The sequence below is a fragment of the Gymnodraco acuticeps genome, unplaced genomic scaffold (assembly GCF_902827175.1).
Source record: "Gymnodraco acuticeps unplaced genomic scaffold, fGymAcu1.1, whole genome shotgun sequence".
NCBI lineage: Eukaryota > Metazoa > Chordata > Actinopteri > Perciformes > Bathydraconidae > Gymnodraco > Gymnodraco acuticeps.
In genome coordinates, this window is record NW_022990772.1 from 2,051,612 (window position 1) to 2,067,205 (window position 15,594).

At 40.5% G+C, this 15,594-nt stretch overlaps 1 protein-coding gene across 2 annotated transcripts; it reads left to right on the top strand.

Annotated features, from left to right (window-relative positions):
* The first annotated feature begins 212 nt into the window (after positions 1–212).
* On the top strand, positions 213–10,335 carry dctn4 (dynactin 4). Of its 2 annotated transcripts, XM_034232662.1 has the most exons (14): positions 213–461; positions 1,148–1,218; positions 1,342–1,520; positions 1,716–1,759; positions 2,215–2,322; positions 2,993–3,013; positions 3,553–3,626; positions 5,135–5,247; positions 5,337–5,446; positions 5,552–5,625; positions 6,080–6,134; positions 6,660–6,767; positions 8,790–8,887; positions 8,973–10,335. In XM_034232662.1, the coding sequence occupies exons 1-14, from the start codon at positions 222–224 to the stop codon at positions 9,190–9,192; spliced, it is 1,515 nt and encodes a 504-aa protein (XP_034088553.1). In that variant the 5' UTR covers positions 213–221; the 3' UTR covers positions 9,193–10,335. The 2 variants fall into 2 exon arrangements, with proteins under 2 accessions (XP_034088553.1, XP_034088554.1); XM_034232663.1 differs by lacking the exon at positions 2,993–3,013.
* Positions 10,336–15,594: the final 5,259 nt, after the last annotated feature.

Below are 15,594 nucleotides of genomic sequence, written 5' to 3' on the forward strand. Positions count from 1 at the left end.
GAAGATTATGTTATAGGACATTAACGATAAAACAGAATATTGTTGTTCTATTTTTAGACACATCTCGCGATCGACTGGGAATCTCCCCGACCGGTCGATCGCGATCGACTGGTTGGGCACCCCTGCTCTACCCCATGCTCTACCCCCACTGCCTCAACTAGAGTTTGCCACTTGCATTGTAGGTCCTGGATAACTTCTGTGGCAGTTTTAATGTTGACCACATGAGGTCTCCAGCGTTGTGTTTCCTCTCAGCCAGACAACTAGCGGTGACATCAGTCCTAGCAGTGCAGGCAGTCAGCCCACAGACTCGTCTGCGCTGCTCAGAGATGGCGTCCCTTCTGCAGCCAGATAGAGTTGTCTATCTGGTTCGTGGAGAAAAAAGAATCAGAGCCCCTTTATCTCAACTTTATTTCTGTCGTTACTGTAGTGAGCTACGGTCTCTGGAATGTGTGTCTCACGAGGTACGTAAACCGTTTGCCCTGCTATCATCAAGCTAGCTGTTGTTAGCTTAATTTAGCTATTGTGATGTTAGCCGGCTTGCTAGTAGTTTGACAGGTAGGCGGGATTAGTCCAACCATCTGGCCCATTGAATGGCTACGCTGCTTGTCAATCACGAGTTCTCCGCATCTCATTGGCTGCGAGCGACGGTTGAACTTCCATTTATGTTAGCATATGTCGAGCACAGCAGAATTGGGCTAACAAGCTAGCTAGATAGTTAGCTCTTTCTATTATTTGAGCTTAACGTTAAATCATTCGTCTTCCCACATTTAAGGAATATTTCCGACTAGTAAATTCTATTTTATACAACATTAGTCCACCCTATTCATGTCTTCACTGTCAAAATCCATCTTGTAAACGTGTCTCACAGACACCACACCCTTGTGCTTTAGACTTTTCACGTATTTCAACTACAAATGACCTGATGTTTCTTTGTAAACACGTGATTAAGCTGCTTAAAACCACCACTAAGCCCTCCTCCTGAAACAATTACTTCTCCCATCTTCGCCACCACATAAATGCTGTGATATTTAAGAATAATCCCATTTGTATTTGTATCACCAACACACTCAAGAACCGAACAAGTGTAACATAAGCTTTAAAATGTGGATGACTGACTCCTCTCCTGAACCCCTTTCTTGGTTATCAGGTGGACTCTCACTATTGTCCAAGCTGTCTGGAGAACATGCCATCTGCAGAGGCCAAGCTTAAAAAGAATAGGTGAGAATGACATGTACACACTAAAACTATTTGCACAACACCCTGCAGTTCATTGCTTACTTCTTAATGTTTATTTCATTAATGACCTGTCATTCATTATGGATTATCTGTGCTCTGCTGTAGGTGTGCAAACTGTTTTGACTGCCCGTGTTGCATGCACACACTGTCTACCCGAGCCACCAACATCCCAGCTCCTCTGCCTGATGACCCCACCAAGACGGCCATGAAGAAGGCCTACTACCTGGCCTGTGGCTTCTGTCGCTGGACCTCCAGGGACGTGGGGATGGCCGACAAATCAGTTGGTTAGTGCTATTATAATATATTGACATTATATTCTCACTTTAAATATTTTTCTAAGCTCACAACAACCCAAAGTCCTGATGTATATCTAGAGTTGCTCATTCATTCAGCTCATGAAGACAGCTGTCCTCCGCTGTTTGAGTTACTTATCGTTATATAAAGTCTCATGTTTTGGTGATTGTTTTTGTTCTGTACAGCCAGTGGTGGATGGCAGGAGCCAGAGAACCCTCATACTCAGCGGGTATGTTTTCCCCTGTGGTCATTTGAAATCCTCACAAGTTGCTCACATGCTTCCTGATCATAACTTGTTTTTAAATAAATGTGTCTCTGAATAAGTGAGACCCATACAAAACCAGCCAGAGGCAAAGGCAATAATAACTGTTTGTATTACTTGTGGGACCACAAATGTGCCAGCAAATCATAAAATTACCCCCTTTTACGTGTTATGTACGTTTTTTTTATAAACAGCCAATGTAGGAGGCATAATGTTTTTTGGTTTTCCTTCTAGTGAGTGCAATATATGTTGAAAGCCTAGAGGTCAAAAGACACCGCTTGGATTGTGTTACTTCAAAGTAACTGCTGTATTTTACCACATTCCTTTTAAAATTATGTTTACTAACCTCAAACCCCCCAATTCTTCATCACTCTTATTTAATAACAAAAAGCTGTTTCTGGATAATATTTTGTTCCCTACAGATCAACAAGCTGATCGAGTATTACCAGCAGCTGGCTCACAGAGAGAAGCAGGATAGAGATCGTAAGAAGCTGGCCCGGAGACGACAGTGCATGCCTCTGGCCTTCTCGGTACTTATTACTCATTCTGAGCCCTCTTTAGCCTTTTCAAAAACTCCAAACCTTCTTCTTTTACTTTTTAAAAGTCTGAAAGCTGTTGTCTCGCTGCAAGCTGTTAGAAAATGTGCAATTCTTGTTGAAGCAGAAATTACAAAAAAATAAATAAACGGAGGTTCAATAACTACCAAAGTATGCGCAATAGTATAATAGTATGATAATATACAATTAGCACACCTTTGAACCAAAGCAAGAGAGAATAATAAGCTGCCAAGTGTTTGGTTGGAGTACACAATTAACACCACGTCTATGATTTGGGAGGATAAATGAGAAATGCTGTATTCTTGTGCATTAACGTTTTTCAAGTTGCTTTCATTAATCTGCCCTGATGTGGACATGGTCTTCATGCTAATTGAGCTTGTTGGCACATGGTGTTACACCTCTGCATTCTGCTTTTACAATAACTAACATTCAATACTGCAAACTAGCCTTTCCTATTGTGTAGTAATGGAAACATTTGAAACACTTAAGCTGTGATGTCCTGCAGTTGATTTCCATTACTGATGCATTTCTGTTGCTGTTGCATGCCACGAATGTTTGCTAAATTGCTTTGGTTTCAACTGGTTCTTTATTCTCTCCTTTTTTCTTTGCTTATGCACTCTGATATTTTGGTTTTGCCTCCCAGCAACACACTATTCATGTGGTGGTGAGTTGTATTTTTCACAACTTGGATAGTCTCATTTTTGCTGTAGCACTGTCTTCTCTGCATGTCTGTTCCTGTCTAATCTGTTTCCGAGTGACCTCACAGATCACATGAATGTCTCCTTGGCTAAATGACACTGGGATGGGCACAATGGGAGCCTTTATGTTGGATAGAGGGAGAGAAGAAATAGAAGACTTTGTTGAAGTTTATGTAACCAGGTCATACTAATGAAGTCCTGAACCCTCAGTTTATCAGAGTTGATTCCCTCCCACTATCCTCGTCAGAAATGCTCCTGTTATTGTCTCTTACCACAAGATAAATGGAATTGTGTATTGGCTTGCTTATTTTTTTTTTTAAATAGCCTTATTTGCTTTTCAAAGTTGTCATAAATTCCTCTTCAATTCCAAGACATTTTGTTAAAAGTACTAGTAGTAGTGTGTAAATTGGTTTTAGATTGTGTCATTCCATAAATTGTCGTGAGTTAAGTTCTATTTTCATTATGCAGAATGCTTGATCTTGCTTTCCCCCCTAAATTCACTCAGGAAAAATATGGTCTTGGAACCAGACTGCAGAGGCAGAGGTCTGGAGCCCCCATCTCAGGCCTGTCCGGCCTTACGTGAGTGCTTCTTTGTCACACAAAGCGCATTACATCTGCTTATTACCTCAATACTACATGCATATTATTGGTGACTTAGATAAATTGATTTCTTACTATCCAGCAGCCATTGTTTCATTAATTTCAGTGTGCCATGAAAATCAATTTGTAAAGCCTTGAAACTTGGCTTGAGACACAAAGGTAATCCATCACAGTGAACGCTTCGTCACCCTTATTGTTTCTCAAAGTTCCACCATCGCCTTGTAGTAATACATTTATGAGGGGTAACCCTTTTCATATTACACAACCAGGAAACATTCAAGGACCCTGCTTAAAGATGAAAGTTAATAATTGGCTGACAAAAGGCACTTGTTTGACAAAGTGCGCTGTCAGATCCAGGAAATGCATGAAAAAAAAAAAGGACCATGAAAAGAATTGTGTGAAGTTAGTCTCTTGTCTCAAAAAGGTTGCCGTTCTTCTAGTCATCTAGAATCTTGGACCTTGAAGTTGCCACCACTGAGTTCTTAAAAGTAATTTGTTTCTTAAGTGTATCTCTAGGCAACTTAAACGTCCTGAAATACAGCTGCTGGAGTGTTAACTGGATAACTTTCCTCTGGTGTTGTTTCAATTCGTCACCATTTTGAAAACCAGTGGCTCCCTAGATTGTACTAACTAATCCTAAAGCCTTACTTTATGCCGGGTAAATGCCCAGTAGCTATGTAAGATACATATTTGCAGGTCTTTAGTAGTTGAAGGATTACTTTACCCAAAATATTACCATTTGCATAGGAAATACTCACATTGAATGAAGACACAATGCATGTTGCTAAAACTTTACTATTGAAAGTACATTTGCATAAATAGTCTCTGAGTACTGATTATGTGCAATTGTTTGTAAAGTACTGAGCAAACAACTGTATAAATGGTCCTTTGATTGTACTGCGCAAGTTGTCGACAGTTTCTAAACAGATCTTTTTAAATAGTTTTCCTGTTGTGGTCCCCATTTACTTTAGTTTTAGGATTTCTTTTTTTTGTTGATCAAAAATCTTTGTATTGCCCTCGACAATGCATAACCAGTGTTTGTCATTTAGAAATGGAAAGCAAAAATATATGCATACAACTGAGACGGTGGTTGTACTGATTGTATGTACAAAGAGAGACACAATTACAAAGAACACAAACAAACAATAACAACGACTAAAGTAATGCCCTGCATTCACTGCCAGTGAGCCTCATACACACGATTATTTACCAGGAACATTGTTAAATGAATATATATGCATGTAATACATATGCTTATAGATACATAATAATAATAATGATAATATATTACATTTATATAGTGCTTTTCCTGGTGCTCAAAGCGCTTTAACATGCAGCAAATACATATACTCATGCACATCTACTGTATACATACACACATACATATATATGCTGCAGATAAGCTATACCAATAGCAGATTGGATTTATTTTACTGTCAAAGTTATAACAGATTGTTGATGGGAGTATTTGTGTATATCTATTCCAGCCTTAAAGAGGGTGAAGACCAGAAGGAGATCACCATTGAACCTGCACAGGCTCTGGATGAAGTGGAGCCCCTGCCTGAGGACTGTTATACCAGACCCATCAGCCTACCAGAGGGTAAGACTTAGTTTGGAGCGTGGTAAAGAAATCTGATCATGTGTGTTTCTCTAGTTGAGTTGAATCTGAGATGTGTTGTGTCCTCTCAGTGACCACGCTGCGCCAGCGTCTCCTGCAGCCGGACTTCCAGCCTGCCGGGGCGTCTCAGCTGCACCCCCGACACAAGCACCTGCTGATGAAGCGCTCACTGCGCTGCAGGGTCAGTACCTCTCCAGGGTCTTACTCCACTGTATCTGTCGAAGGCTGTTGTTTTTATGAAGATTATATTGAGATAATAATCTTCTTTCTTAATTTCCTCCTCCAGAAATGTGAGCACAACTTGAGCAAGCCAGAGTTTAATCCTACTTCAATCAAGTTCAAAATCCAGCTGGTGGCTGTGTGAGTATTAGATCCTTAACATGTGTCTTCATAATGATGCTGATCCTTTTTTAAATGATATAAAAATACAAACCAGCCTGAAGCCTGATGTAGTTTAATAAGATGAAGTTCCTAAAGTTACAGTGTGGCCAAATGTAACTGTAAACACATGTCCAGGAAATGATCCATGCAAAGTTATCTTTGTAAAGTAAAATAACCAAACTATACCTGATCTATGCCATAATGTCCTGGATAATAAATCTGTCATGTGTTTTCCTTATGGTTCGCTCCATTCTGTGCAAAAAACGTGTGTATGTTTTCAGTAGGTCATGCTTTGTGAGTGGTTGACATGTAACTCTTACTATTACAGATCCACTCTCAACTCTTAGTGAGAGTGGTTGTGTTAAAATGAAAAAACAATCTGTGTGTTTGGGTGTAACTGTAATTGATTGGCATTTGCCTGTTTGTTCCACAGGAGCTACATCCCTGAAGTGAGAATTATGTCCATTCCAAACCTCCGGACCATGAAGGTCAGTGTGCACACTGCTTGGGACATCTTGTGTATATCTTTGACATGTTTTATTAATCCGTTTGTATTTCAAACCTTGAAAGGCTGAGACTATAACATACTATTCATACCAACTATTCAACTTTGTACTGTTTTCACTGACGCTGCACTGAAACACAGCTTTCTCATCAGTAACTCAGCTTTTGGGTTTTAGTCAGTCTCTTCCTTTATTGGCCTACATTGCTTTCCAGTCCAGCTATTGAACGGTTACTCAGATATATAACAAAATGCATAATTCATGAAAAAAAGACAAGATAAAAAAGGAAATGTTCACCTAGTACAAAGGCTAGAAGTGAATTGTTGACGAGGTTTAAACGCTAAGCAAACCTTGCTTTTCTTAGTAAATGTCAGCCTGATGTCCAGTGTTGATTAGGAAGCACCAGCATCCCTGATCAGCTTTGTTCCTCTACATTTAATACATGGTCTATTTTAATGATCAACTCAGCTTGAAAGGTCATTTGTCTTGTTCCCCATCCTGTCTATCTAGGAGAGTCAAGTGCTGCTGACCTTGACCAACCCTGTGGAGAACATCACACACGTCACTCTGTCCGCTTGTGAGGACGAGGATCCCGATGATATCAACAGCACTGCTAAGGTAGGAAAGTACTTTGGTATGATCCTGATTCTTAAGATGTTGTTAAATCTAAAAAGGGGTTTCTCATGACAAACCTGTGGAGCACTATCACCCAGCTCTGCTGTCTAACAGCCAAAACACTAAAGGTATTTTAAAAGCTATAACTGGATTGTCTGCAAAATGCTCTCACCTCTAATGTCACAACCACACATGAAGATGGCTGAGCCCAAATGGCTACACCTAGCATTGCTAACAGTGCTGACAGAGCAAACAGGGATAACCAGGTGGGGATCCAGAGCTTCAGTGTTACATTTGAATAACGTACCCGCTGATTGGGCTTCATGCAGGGAGGTGACCATTAGTGAGTCAGTGGGACATGAAGGCAGAGACTCACATGCTGTAAGTGAGTGAGGGTTATGGGTGCTTATAAAAAGAGGGAAGAAGAGAACCAAATTGGAACAAAAACTGGTGCATGCTGGGAAGGGGGGTGACATTGTTAGTAGAAGCCAGGGCTCTATAGACAGTAATGCCTCCTTGCCACCAGGTATCTGGAAAACAAGACAAACGACAGATCGGCAGGGAAAGGCTGGGGTCGTCGCAGGTGATCATTTGGTTCCATGTTGACTGCTGGGTACACAGTAGTTTACTAAAACCACTTTATGAGGCAATAATAATTCAGGGCGGTTTGTTTATTCGCTTGTTTAGAAGCACTTCTGCCCCACATGGTGCACATGGAGCTTTAACTGCTGGAAAGAGCGTCATGGCTGGATTAGAGAATATAAGAAATGTGGCATATGTTCACCACCTGCTGCCTGCTCTTAAATCTTGCTTATTATATAAAGCAGTTCCTGCTACGTTACCAGCCAGCCTCAGCGAGCACAGGGCCTTCTGCTGCTTCACCCGCCCGTTCCTTCTGGAGGAGCTAGCCTGGTCATTCTCTCATATGCAGAGCAGTTGGGTCCCGTTTCCACCTCCATCTGTCAGCTGTCACACGCACAGCTAAGAGAGCCGTGTTCCTGCGGTAAATGGTCTGCTGAGCTGCCAGTTGCTGCGAGGCTCTCTGTGACTACAGGCTGTTTGTGTTGGCCTCTTTAGCGATGAAGTCATCGGCCAGCCTGGGTAAGAAAGAGCTCCTGGCCAAAACAGAGCATCTTCATGACCCATTTCCATTCACATCCAGGCCGAACTCGGTGTGCAGTCATGCCATTCTGCTTGATCAGATATTCAAACACCTGTGGCATGAACCACAGCGAGCCATGCTCGGTTGGTTTTTATCGACCAGCTCTTTCCAAAGCCTACTTCGATGTCCCCTAACATGCATAATTAATACGACAAAACATTATGTAATGTTTGCTGATGACTACAGGGGAACAGTTTATTTATTTTACAGGTAAATGCAATCCAAAGCACTTCTCTTCCCCCACAAATAGCACTAATATGACAGGTTTGTTGTCTAGGCAGTGCGCACAGAAATCCCTTTTGGGACACTTTCACAAGAAGTCTGAGAGTAGCAGCAAAACCCAAAGAGCTGTAAGTGGAGCTTGTAGAAACGGAAAGGTGAACATGAAAGTGGTCATTCATTGAGCCCCAAGCTTATGTCAAATGTTCTGAGGAGATAGGATCACAGCCAACATTTTGTAAAGTGATTATTTGGGTCTTTATTATAGCTATAACCTCATCTTTTATTTCCTGTTTTTGCAAATTGCTATGCGTCTGTTAATTTAATAATAAAGTTGTCCTTTCTACAACCTTAAGTCATACAATGATACTTAAACTCAGATTTAAGCTATTTAACTTTCCCCCCCTCACCAGAGGAACTTTTTTAAACAGCCTTCGAGTGACACATTCTACGCATCCATCACTCTGCACAGTGAAAGTCAAGCTTTCAAGTGAAGCAACGAGTAAATCACATTTTTGAGTCGAGGGGGATTTTTACAAAACACACACTTTGACATTGGTATGTTTCAAAACAGAGAAGCTTTATGATGTTTTAAATCTAGGTTTGAAAGTCACTGAATGGTGAAACTTTTGGGTTTATTTCAGGTTATGGTACCCAGCAAAGAACTGGTGTTGGCGGGGAAGGATGCTGCCGCTGAATACGATGAGCTGGCTGAACCTCAGGACTTCCAGGACGACCCAGAGTAAGTTAACACACACACTCACAAAGAATTAGAAGTGTGTGTGTGTGAGGTAACTCTTAACCTGAACCCTCTGTTTATTCCGCAGTGTCGTTGCCTTCAGGAAATCCAACAAGATTGGTTTCTTCATCAAAGTGATCCCCCAGAAAGAGGAGGATGGGGACGTCACCGTTTCATTTAAGATCCGACACGACTTCCGCAACCTCGCGGCCCCCGTCAAGCCAAGCGAAGAGGGGCCCGAGACCCCCGCAGAGGCAATTTGGCTGACACATCACGTGGAGCTGAGCCTGGGACCGCTCGCTCTCTGAACACAAATAATTCTATCACACAGTGCTAGTGTTGGGTGCTTTGAACTAATTTCTGTAAACTGTGCGATGCGTTTAGTTTTTAAATGAATTCTGATTCTGCTTATTGTCATTTAAGAGCTATTTGTGATCTGTTTGGCGTACAGTGGGCGTTACCTCAAGGTGCGCCACCAAAAACATTGTGGTACATTTAGTCATTGTACAATAGCTGAGTTTATAAAACTACATGAAACCATGACTGACTGCAGACTGATAATTGCTTAAGATTTAACTTTATCTGATTTGCTGATATCTTGTTGGTTTTTGTTTCAAAAAAGCAAATGATATTTTTTTACAACCTGATTGTCCTCAGCTTAAACAATATCATTTCATTAAATAGCCCCTTTCAGTAATCTACAAGATGCACAACCTAATACATAGTTAAAATAAAAAATGTGTTGTATACATACAATATTTTCTTGAATTGGAAAGCAACTATGTATGCTTTGTCTTATTCAATGTAATTGCTCTGGATTTCTTTCTTTAGTGCTATGGTTGAGGTTATTAATGTATGTGGGAAACAGGAGTTTGCACAAAGAGGAGTGATTGGTTCTACATTATTATTATTATTATTACAATTATTATTATAACACCATAGAGATTACAGAAACAGAAATTGGGTGATGAGCAGAATCAGAAATCCTAACTGAGAACAATCTGAACATTTCCCGCCTGAGCAGCAATCTCTTCTGCGCTTTCAGCTTATGTATCCTCATCAAAATCCCTTTACGCAGACTGTAATATCGTATTAACTCGCATGCTTCAACTCTAGTGAATATCGCACATGTAAAACAATATCATCACAGTTACTTTTTTCTCATTTGAAAGGTTTTTATTTTTAAGGTGATACCTGCTCATACAGTAACCCCCACTGGCACTTTGGAGAGGATGAAGCTCTGTAAATGACATTAAATGCAAAGTGTTTATTATTTAAATGTACTCAGACACTATCTTTTTTTTTCTGATTAAAAAAAAGTATCCTTCTGGTTTGCAGAAGTATAAGTAAACAAGCTGCTTTCATATTTGGTCTCCAGTGTGTTAGTAGAACAGAGCCTTACAACACAGTTAATCTTCTGTACTGGCTAATAAAATAATGTGATACTGTAACACACCTTGTGACTTTTTTGTTGTTGAGCTATGATGATTTGAAGTAGGTGAACGTTTGTATTATGAATTAGGACTGAGACCCATCATGACTTGAAACTCTTTTTGTGGTGTTATTTTCACTCTGACCACAGGATGGCGCTGCAGGCAAACAGTTTTTAGCTGCATGGAAGAAAGCTTTGACAGGACGAGAGCATACAGGGACATGATTGTGTGATCTTGAGTTACCCTACACGCTGAAACTGTATGTCTGATTGACTGAGGAGACATTTGGATCCAGGCAGAAACATTTGGATAACAATCCAAGCAATGTTGGATGTTTCTCCTTCAGGATGTGAGTCATGGGGATACAATGTCAACATTAGGAGTAGATAATAATGGAATGTGTGTTCCAACAGGAACCATTTGTATTTACCAGATATCAGTACCTCTCAGTGATGCCTCGCACACACTGGGACAGTTTATCCTCTAAAAGGCAGATCAGATGTGTGGGATGGAAGCTCTCCAATGAAACCCGTCTGCTGGGTAAACAGACCCACTCCCTCTGGGTAATAAAGCTATGATTTTATTTTATCTTTCGGCAGATATAAACAGCTCAGAAGAGTGGCCTGTGAAAGTGCCATAAATCACCACAGAAGATGAGGTAATAAAGCACACATGGGGCGAGTCCGTACCACTGAAACAGCCAAGACCCCCCCCCCCTTCAGGCCCAGCTGATGAGAGCAGTAGCTGACTCAGTGCACAGCAGCCAAGTGTTGTACCTGCACCTGCTGGAGGTTCCTTTCAGTCATGCTGGGAATATCATAGTTTTGTTAAACTTGTATACTGACGGCCAGAGGTGTGAGATATACTCAGATCTTGTACTTGAGTAAAAGTAGAAGTACCAGAGTGTAGGTATGTTGAAAGTAAAAGTCCTGCATTCCAAAGGTTACTAAAGTAAAAGTACAAAAGTATTAGCATCAAAATATACTTAAAGTACCAAAAGTAAAAGTAGTCACTGTGCAGATCTGTCCATTTCAGAATAATATATAGTATATGTTTTGATTATAATTATTTATGCATTAAAGTGTTTATCAAAGCTAGTAAAGGTGCAGCAAGTTTTAAAGACTTTGTATACTGCAGGGTAGCTTGTGAATTCACTCCAGGTGTAATTAAAGTCTTATTTAAGGGTTGATTATATTACACATCATTATTGCAAATCTAAAAAGTAACTAAAGGTATTAAATAAATGTAGGGGAGTGAAAGTACATGATTTACCTCTGAATTGTAGTGGAGTACACGTACAAAGTAATAAATTAGTGTACTAAAGTACAGCACTTGAGTAAATGTACTTAGTTACCTCCCACCTCTTTTGACGGCTATAACTGAAGTAACATTTGGAATTGAATTGCATATGGCAGTGGAGATTGTTTGCAGTAACCTTCCAACTCATGAACAGACCTTGAATGATTCCCAAAAAGCACCGTCTGGAAGATAAGTTCTGGATTCCTCTGGTCAGGATAATATTTTCCTAGATCAAGACTGCAGTTATTTCATGCTCAGCAACACTGGGCTCTTATTTGTAGAACCTCACACTGTAAACAGCACAGAAAGCTGACCTGTGACCATGTTATGGAGATTAGAAATGAGTATGAAGGTTCTCCGGCAGTGTTGAGTAGGTGAGTGAAAGGGCTTTCATGTCTATCCTTTCCTCTTCCTCTGTTTTTCACTCTTCTGAAGACTCACATCTTTATTTATAAAGACAGACCCGGCCAGCCTTGACCAGATGAGAAATTCCTCACTGAAATACAAGTTTGACTGCACCCGGGACCTTTCCACAATTACGTCATCCGCCCAAACCGCAGTAACTCACCCACAGAATAAGCATGACACAAACGAGCAAAAGAGAAGAAAAACTACACCTTAACAGAGGCAGTAAATTCCCTCCATCTCATAAAAAGAGGGCAATTTGAAGACCGCACTGCTGTCATTTCTATGTATTACAGTAGCCTACATGCATGAGTTAAGGTGTGCTTCATTACATCTACATAGATTTAGCTCATATGATGGTCAGATGAGTCTTTTTTCTCCTGTGTGGGCAAGAATAGTTTGGTCTAGTCCTTTTTCTTACCATGAGGAGGAAAAGCACAAAAAGTCCCAAGAGAACGTTCAGCGTCCACTTGCCCCTTTTATATTTAGGTTGAACAGTCTGCCTGGAGGTGCTTTGAGTGATTAATCGCCTCCTTCATTTTCTGCTCACCAGACCATCATCTGGTTAATTAGAGGTAATGGATTATGTCTACCCAGATGAATAACTGTAACCATGTCAGCTTCCAAAGCTGGGAAAGCCAAACCTGTGAAACATTAGCTCTTTAGGAGAAAGTATTTTGTCCTTTTCTCTCCTTCTCCCTCTATTTCCTCTCACTTTCTTACAGTCTGTATTCTGATGTAGGTTAGCTGGAATGTTGACTTTGGACTGCTGGTTGAAAAAGATCGCTCTGAGAATGCAGCTGACCCTCGACACCCCCTCTGAGCCCCTTCAGACTGCAGGCTGAGGGTCCGCTTTTTGCTTTCATTTATTATTTGCTCAATTGCTCACCGGGCGCATTACGTCTGCTTGGGGCACATGGTGTCAGCACACAGGCCTCGGCAGTGACACAGGTTGGGGGGCCCGGGGTCTGAAAGTCTGCTATTTGCTCTGAATCTTCCCATCCAATGGAGAGAGCAGTGTAGAAGTAGAATAAGACAATAATTGTTAGTCTTGTTTTGTAAAAGATGATGGATAGCCCCAAATGTCACACAGCTGTCTTCTCTCTACCCGAAGAGATAACATTTTTCACAAAGCAAAAAGTTTAAACATCATATTACAGCAAATAATTAGTCATTTGACCTTAAACTAAGGTTGTGCGCTGGCAGTCAATTAGCCTAGCTTAGCACAAATACTGGAAAAAGCAAAACAACTTTATCACCGGATTAATCAATGTGATATTAGTACGTTTAAGATGTGCAGGCAGTTGAATTTCCTTTTTATGTTAGGACAGTCAGCTGAGTCCCCATGTTTCCAGACTTTATGCTAAGCTAAGCTAACAGGCTGCTTGCGGGGTCTCCAGGGTTTTGTTTTTTCCTAGCTCAATATCCTCTCAATAGGAAATATTAAGGATACTTTTCAAACTATTTTATGTTTTCATCAAGTTTTTAACAGAGGTCAAAGGTGCAATGTATGTTTCGCTGGGTAAAAATGTTTACTTCGCCCACAGCTTATAGCTTAGCCTACTGGTTATTCTCCTCAAATTTGAAGGCAAGACAGTTTCCTTTACCTTTGACATTTATATCTCCAGATTGGCCACAGATTTTGACCATCCCCGCTGCAGTTACAACATGCATTTCTCCGTTTTGCACTATGAACGACACACTTTTTGCATCACTATATTCATGTTCTAAGATCATACTGGATCAATCTTCCAATGCATCTATTCGTATGAAAGCTTATTAGTGTATTTTCCAAATAAAATAGCATATACAGTACACTTTTGTGCTGAGTTGTCTTGACCCCTTTAAGATTAGCTTGAGTTTGCTGGCATAGACACGGCGAGGCCCCACTTTCCCAAAAGGCTTACGGTCTCTTTGCACAGACGTATAATTCCAGTCACAGGACATTTCACCCTGGAGCACAAATTACACACATTTATTTGCTTATATCAGCAAACAGAGCAGAGCTTGAGATCATCTGACATTGAAAGAAAGATTAGAAAAAGAGTCATGCATCTCTGCACCTGCCACACTAAGATCTTAATGCACAAGATAATCCTCTGTGGTCTACTACAAGTATCCCCCCAAACAAGGTTCATTAATTGCCAAAATGAATTACATGCCCCAAAGAAACTCAGCCACACGCCAGCAATAATGTAAGTTCAATAAATAGAGGATTTCAATTAGGGCAGCACTTGTAATAGAAGCACTATTGTTGTCTCATCTGGGACGGTATAGCCGGGGGCTTCTTGGGCAGCTAAGCCCCATTAGGTCTCACTGAGAGTGCGCTGGCAGCGGAGGACTTGTGGATAGATGCTGAAGACAGAGGCGACTGGTTTCCTCTGTGCAGCCAGCCCTGGGGCATGTTGCCCAACCCACAGAAGCCCAGCCCAAAATGACCCAGCATTGCACCACAAATACTGTATATCCACATCCAGTATACACACAAGTTCCCATCACTGAGCAGTGCTGTATTTCACCTCAGAGAGGCTGAGTTAAATCAATGTAGGGAATCAATGAGAGCTTCATTGGATTTACCGTGCAGGAATATGAAATGTCAAACTGTCTCTGTGGATTTGTTGTAGACTCTATCAGTGACACATTTTTCAGACTGAAGAGGCCCCACTGTAGATAGACTTGAGGAGTCGACAGCAAGATGTTTTAAAGCCTTTAAATCCACATACTGTGTTAATGTGTTTGTTCTTGCAGGATTACAGCTTAACACATGATTATACTTTTTCTTTTATTGCACATGAGAGATATTTATTATTGTAAATGTCTCCGCTGTGGGACTAATAAAGGATTTCTGATTATATATAAGATGTATGGGGAAGTTCCCAACCCGGGGCATCCCAAGATAACTCTTTCTTGTGGATTATTGGATGCTTTCAGTTTCACCTCTTCAGGGGTTAGACAATTCACCAAATTAGACACATCCATAAAGGAAAAACATCACTTCTCCCATCCCATGAGTAGAGTTCACACGTTGGTCACCAAATCCTCCTCCTTCATTGCTGTTTTGTGATTGTTGATTTGTGTTTTGTTTATATATTGATATCTAGATCATCCGTATTACATTTTTAAAATGTTTAATTAAAATTTGCATTTAAATTAAAGCCATCACATATTAAAACAAGTTTTCTGTATGTGTCCCTTATTTTGTGTAAAATTGCAATGTTGACACACCCAGTTTGTTTTCTACTTTCTCATGCCATACCATTTACCCCCTATAAAAATAATGGATCAGTCCCTGACATCAGCAACCAGGAAGTGATTCCACATGTCTTTGGAACAACATGCTGCTAAGAAAGGCAAGTGTCAGCCTCTTCTCCTCATCATAGTTTGCTGTTTTTATTATGAGAATCTGATTTCAAGCTCAACATTTAAACTGCTAAATATCAAGCTCCATGTGGTGTTATTGTCTTATCTAAATATGGAGTGATGGCTACCAGCCAAAAGCTTAAACTCTGTCCCAACATAAAACGTAATCATAAAATAAATGCTTAATAATGATTGGGATTTCTGAGGTGTCTG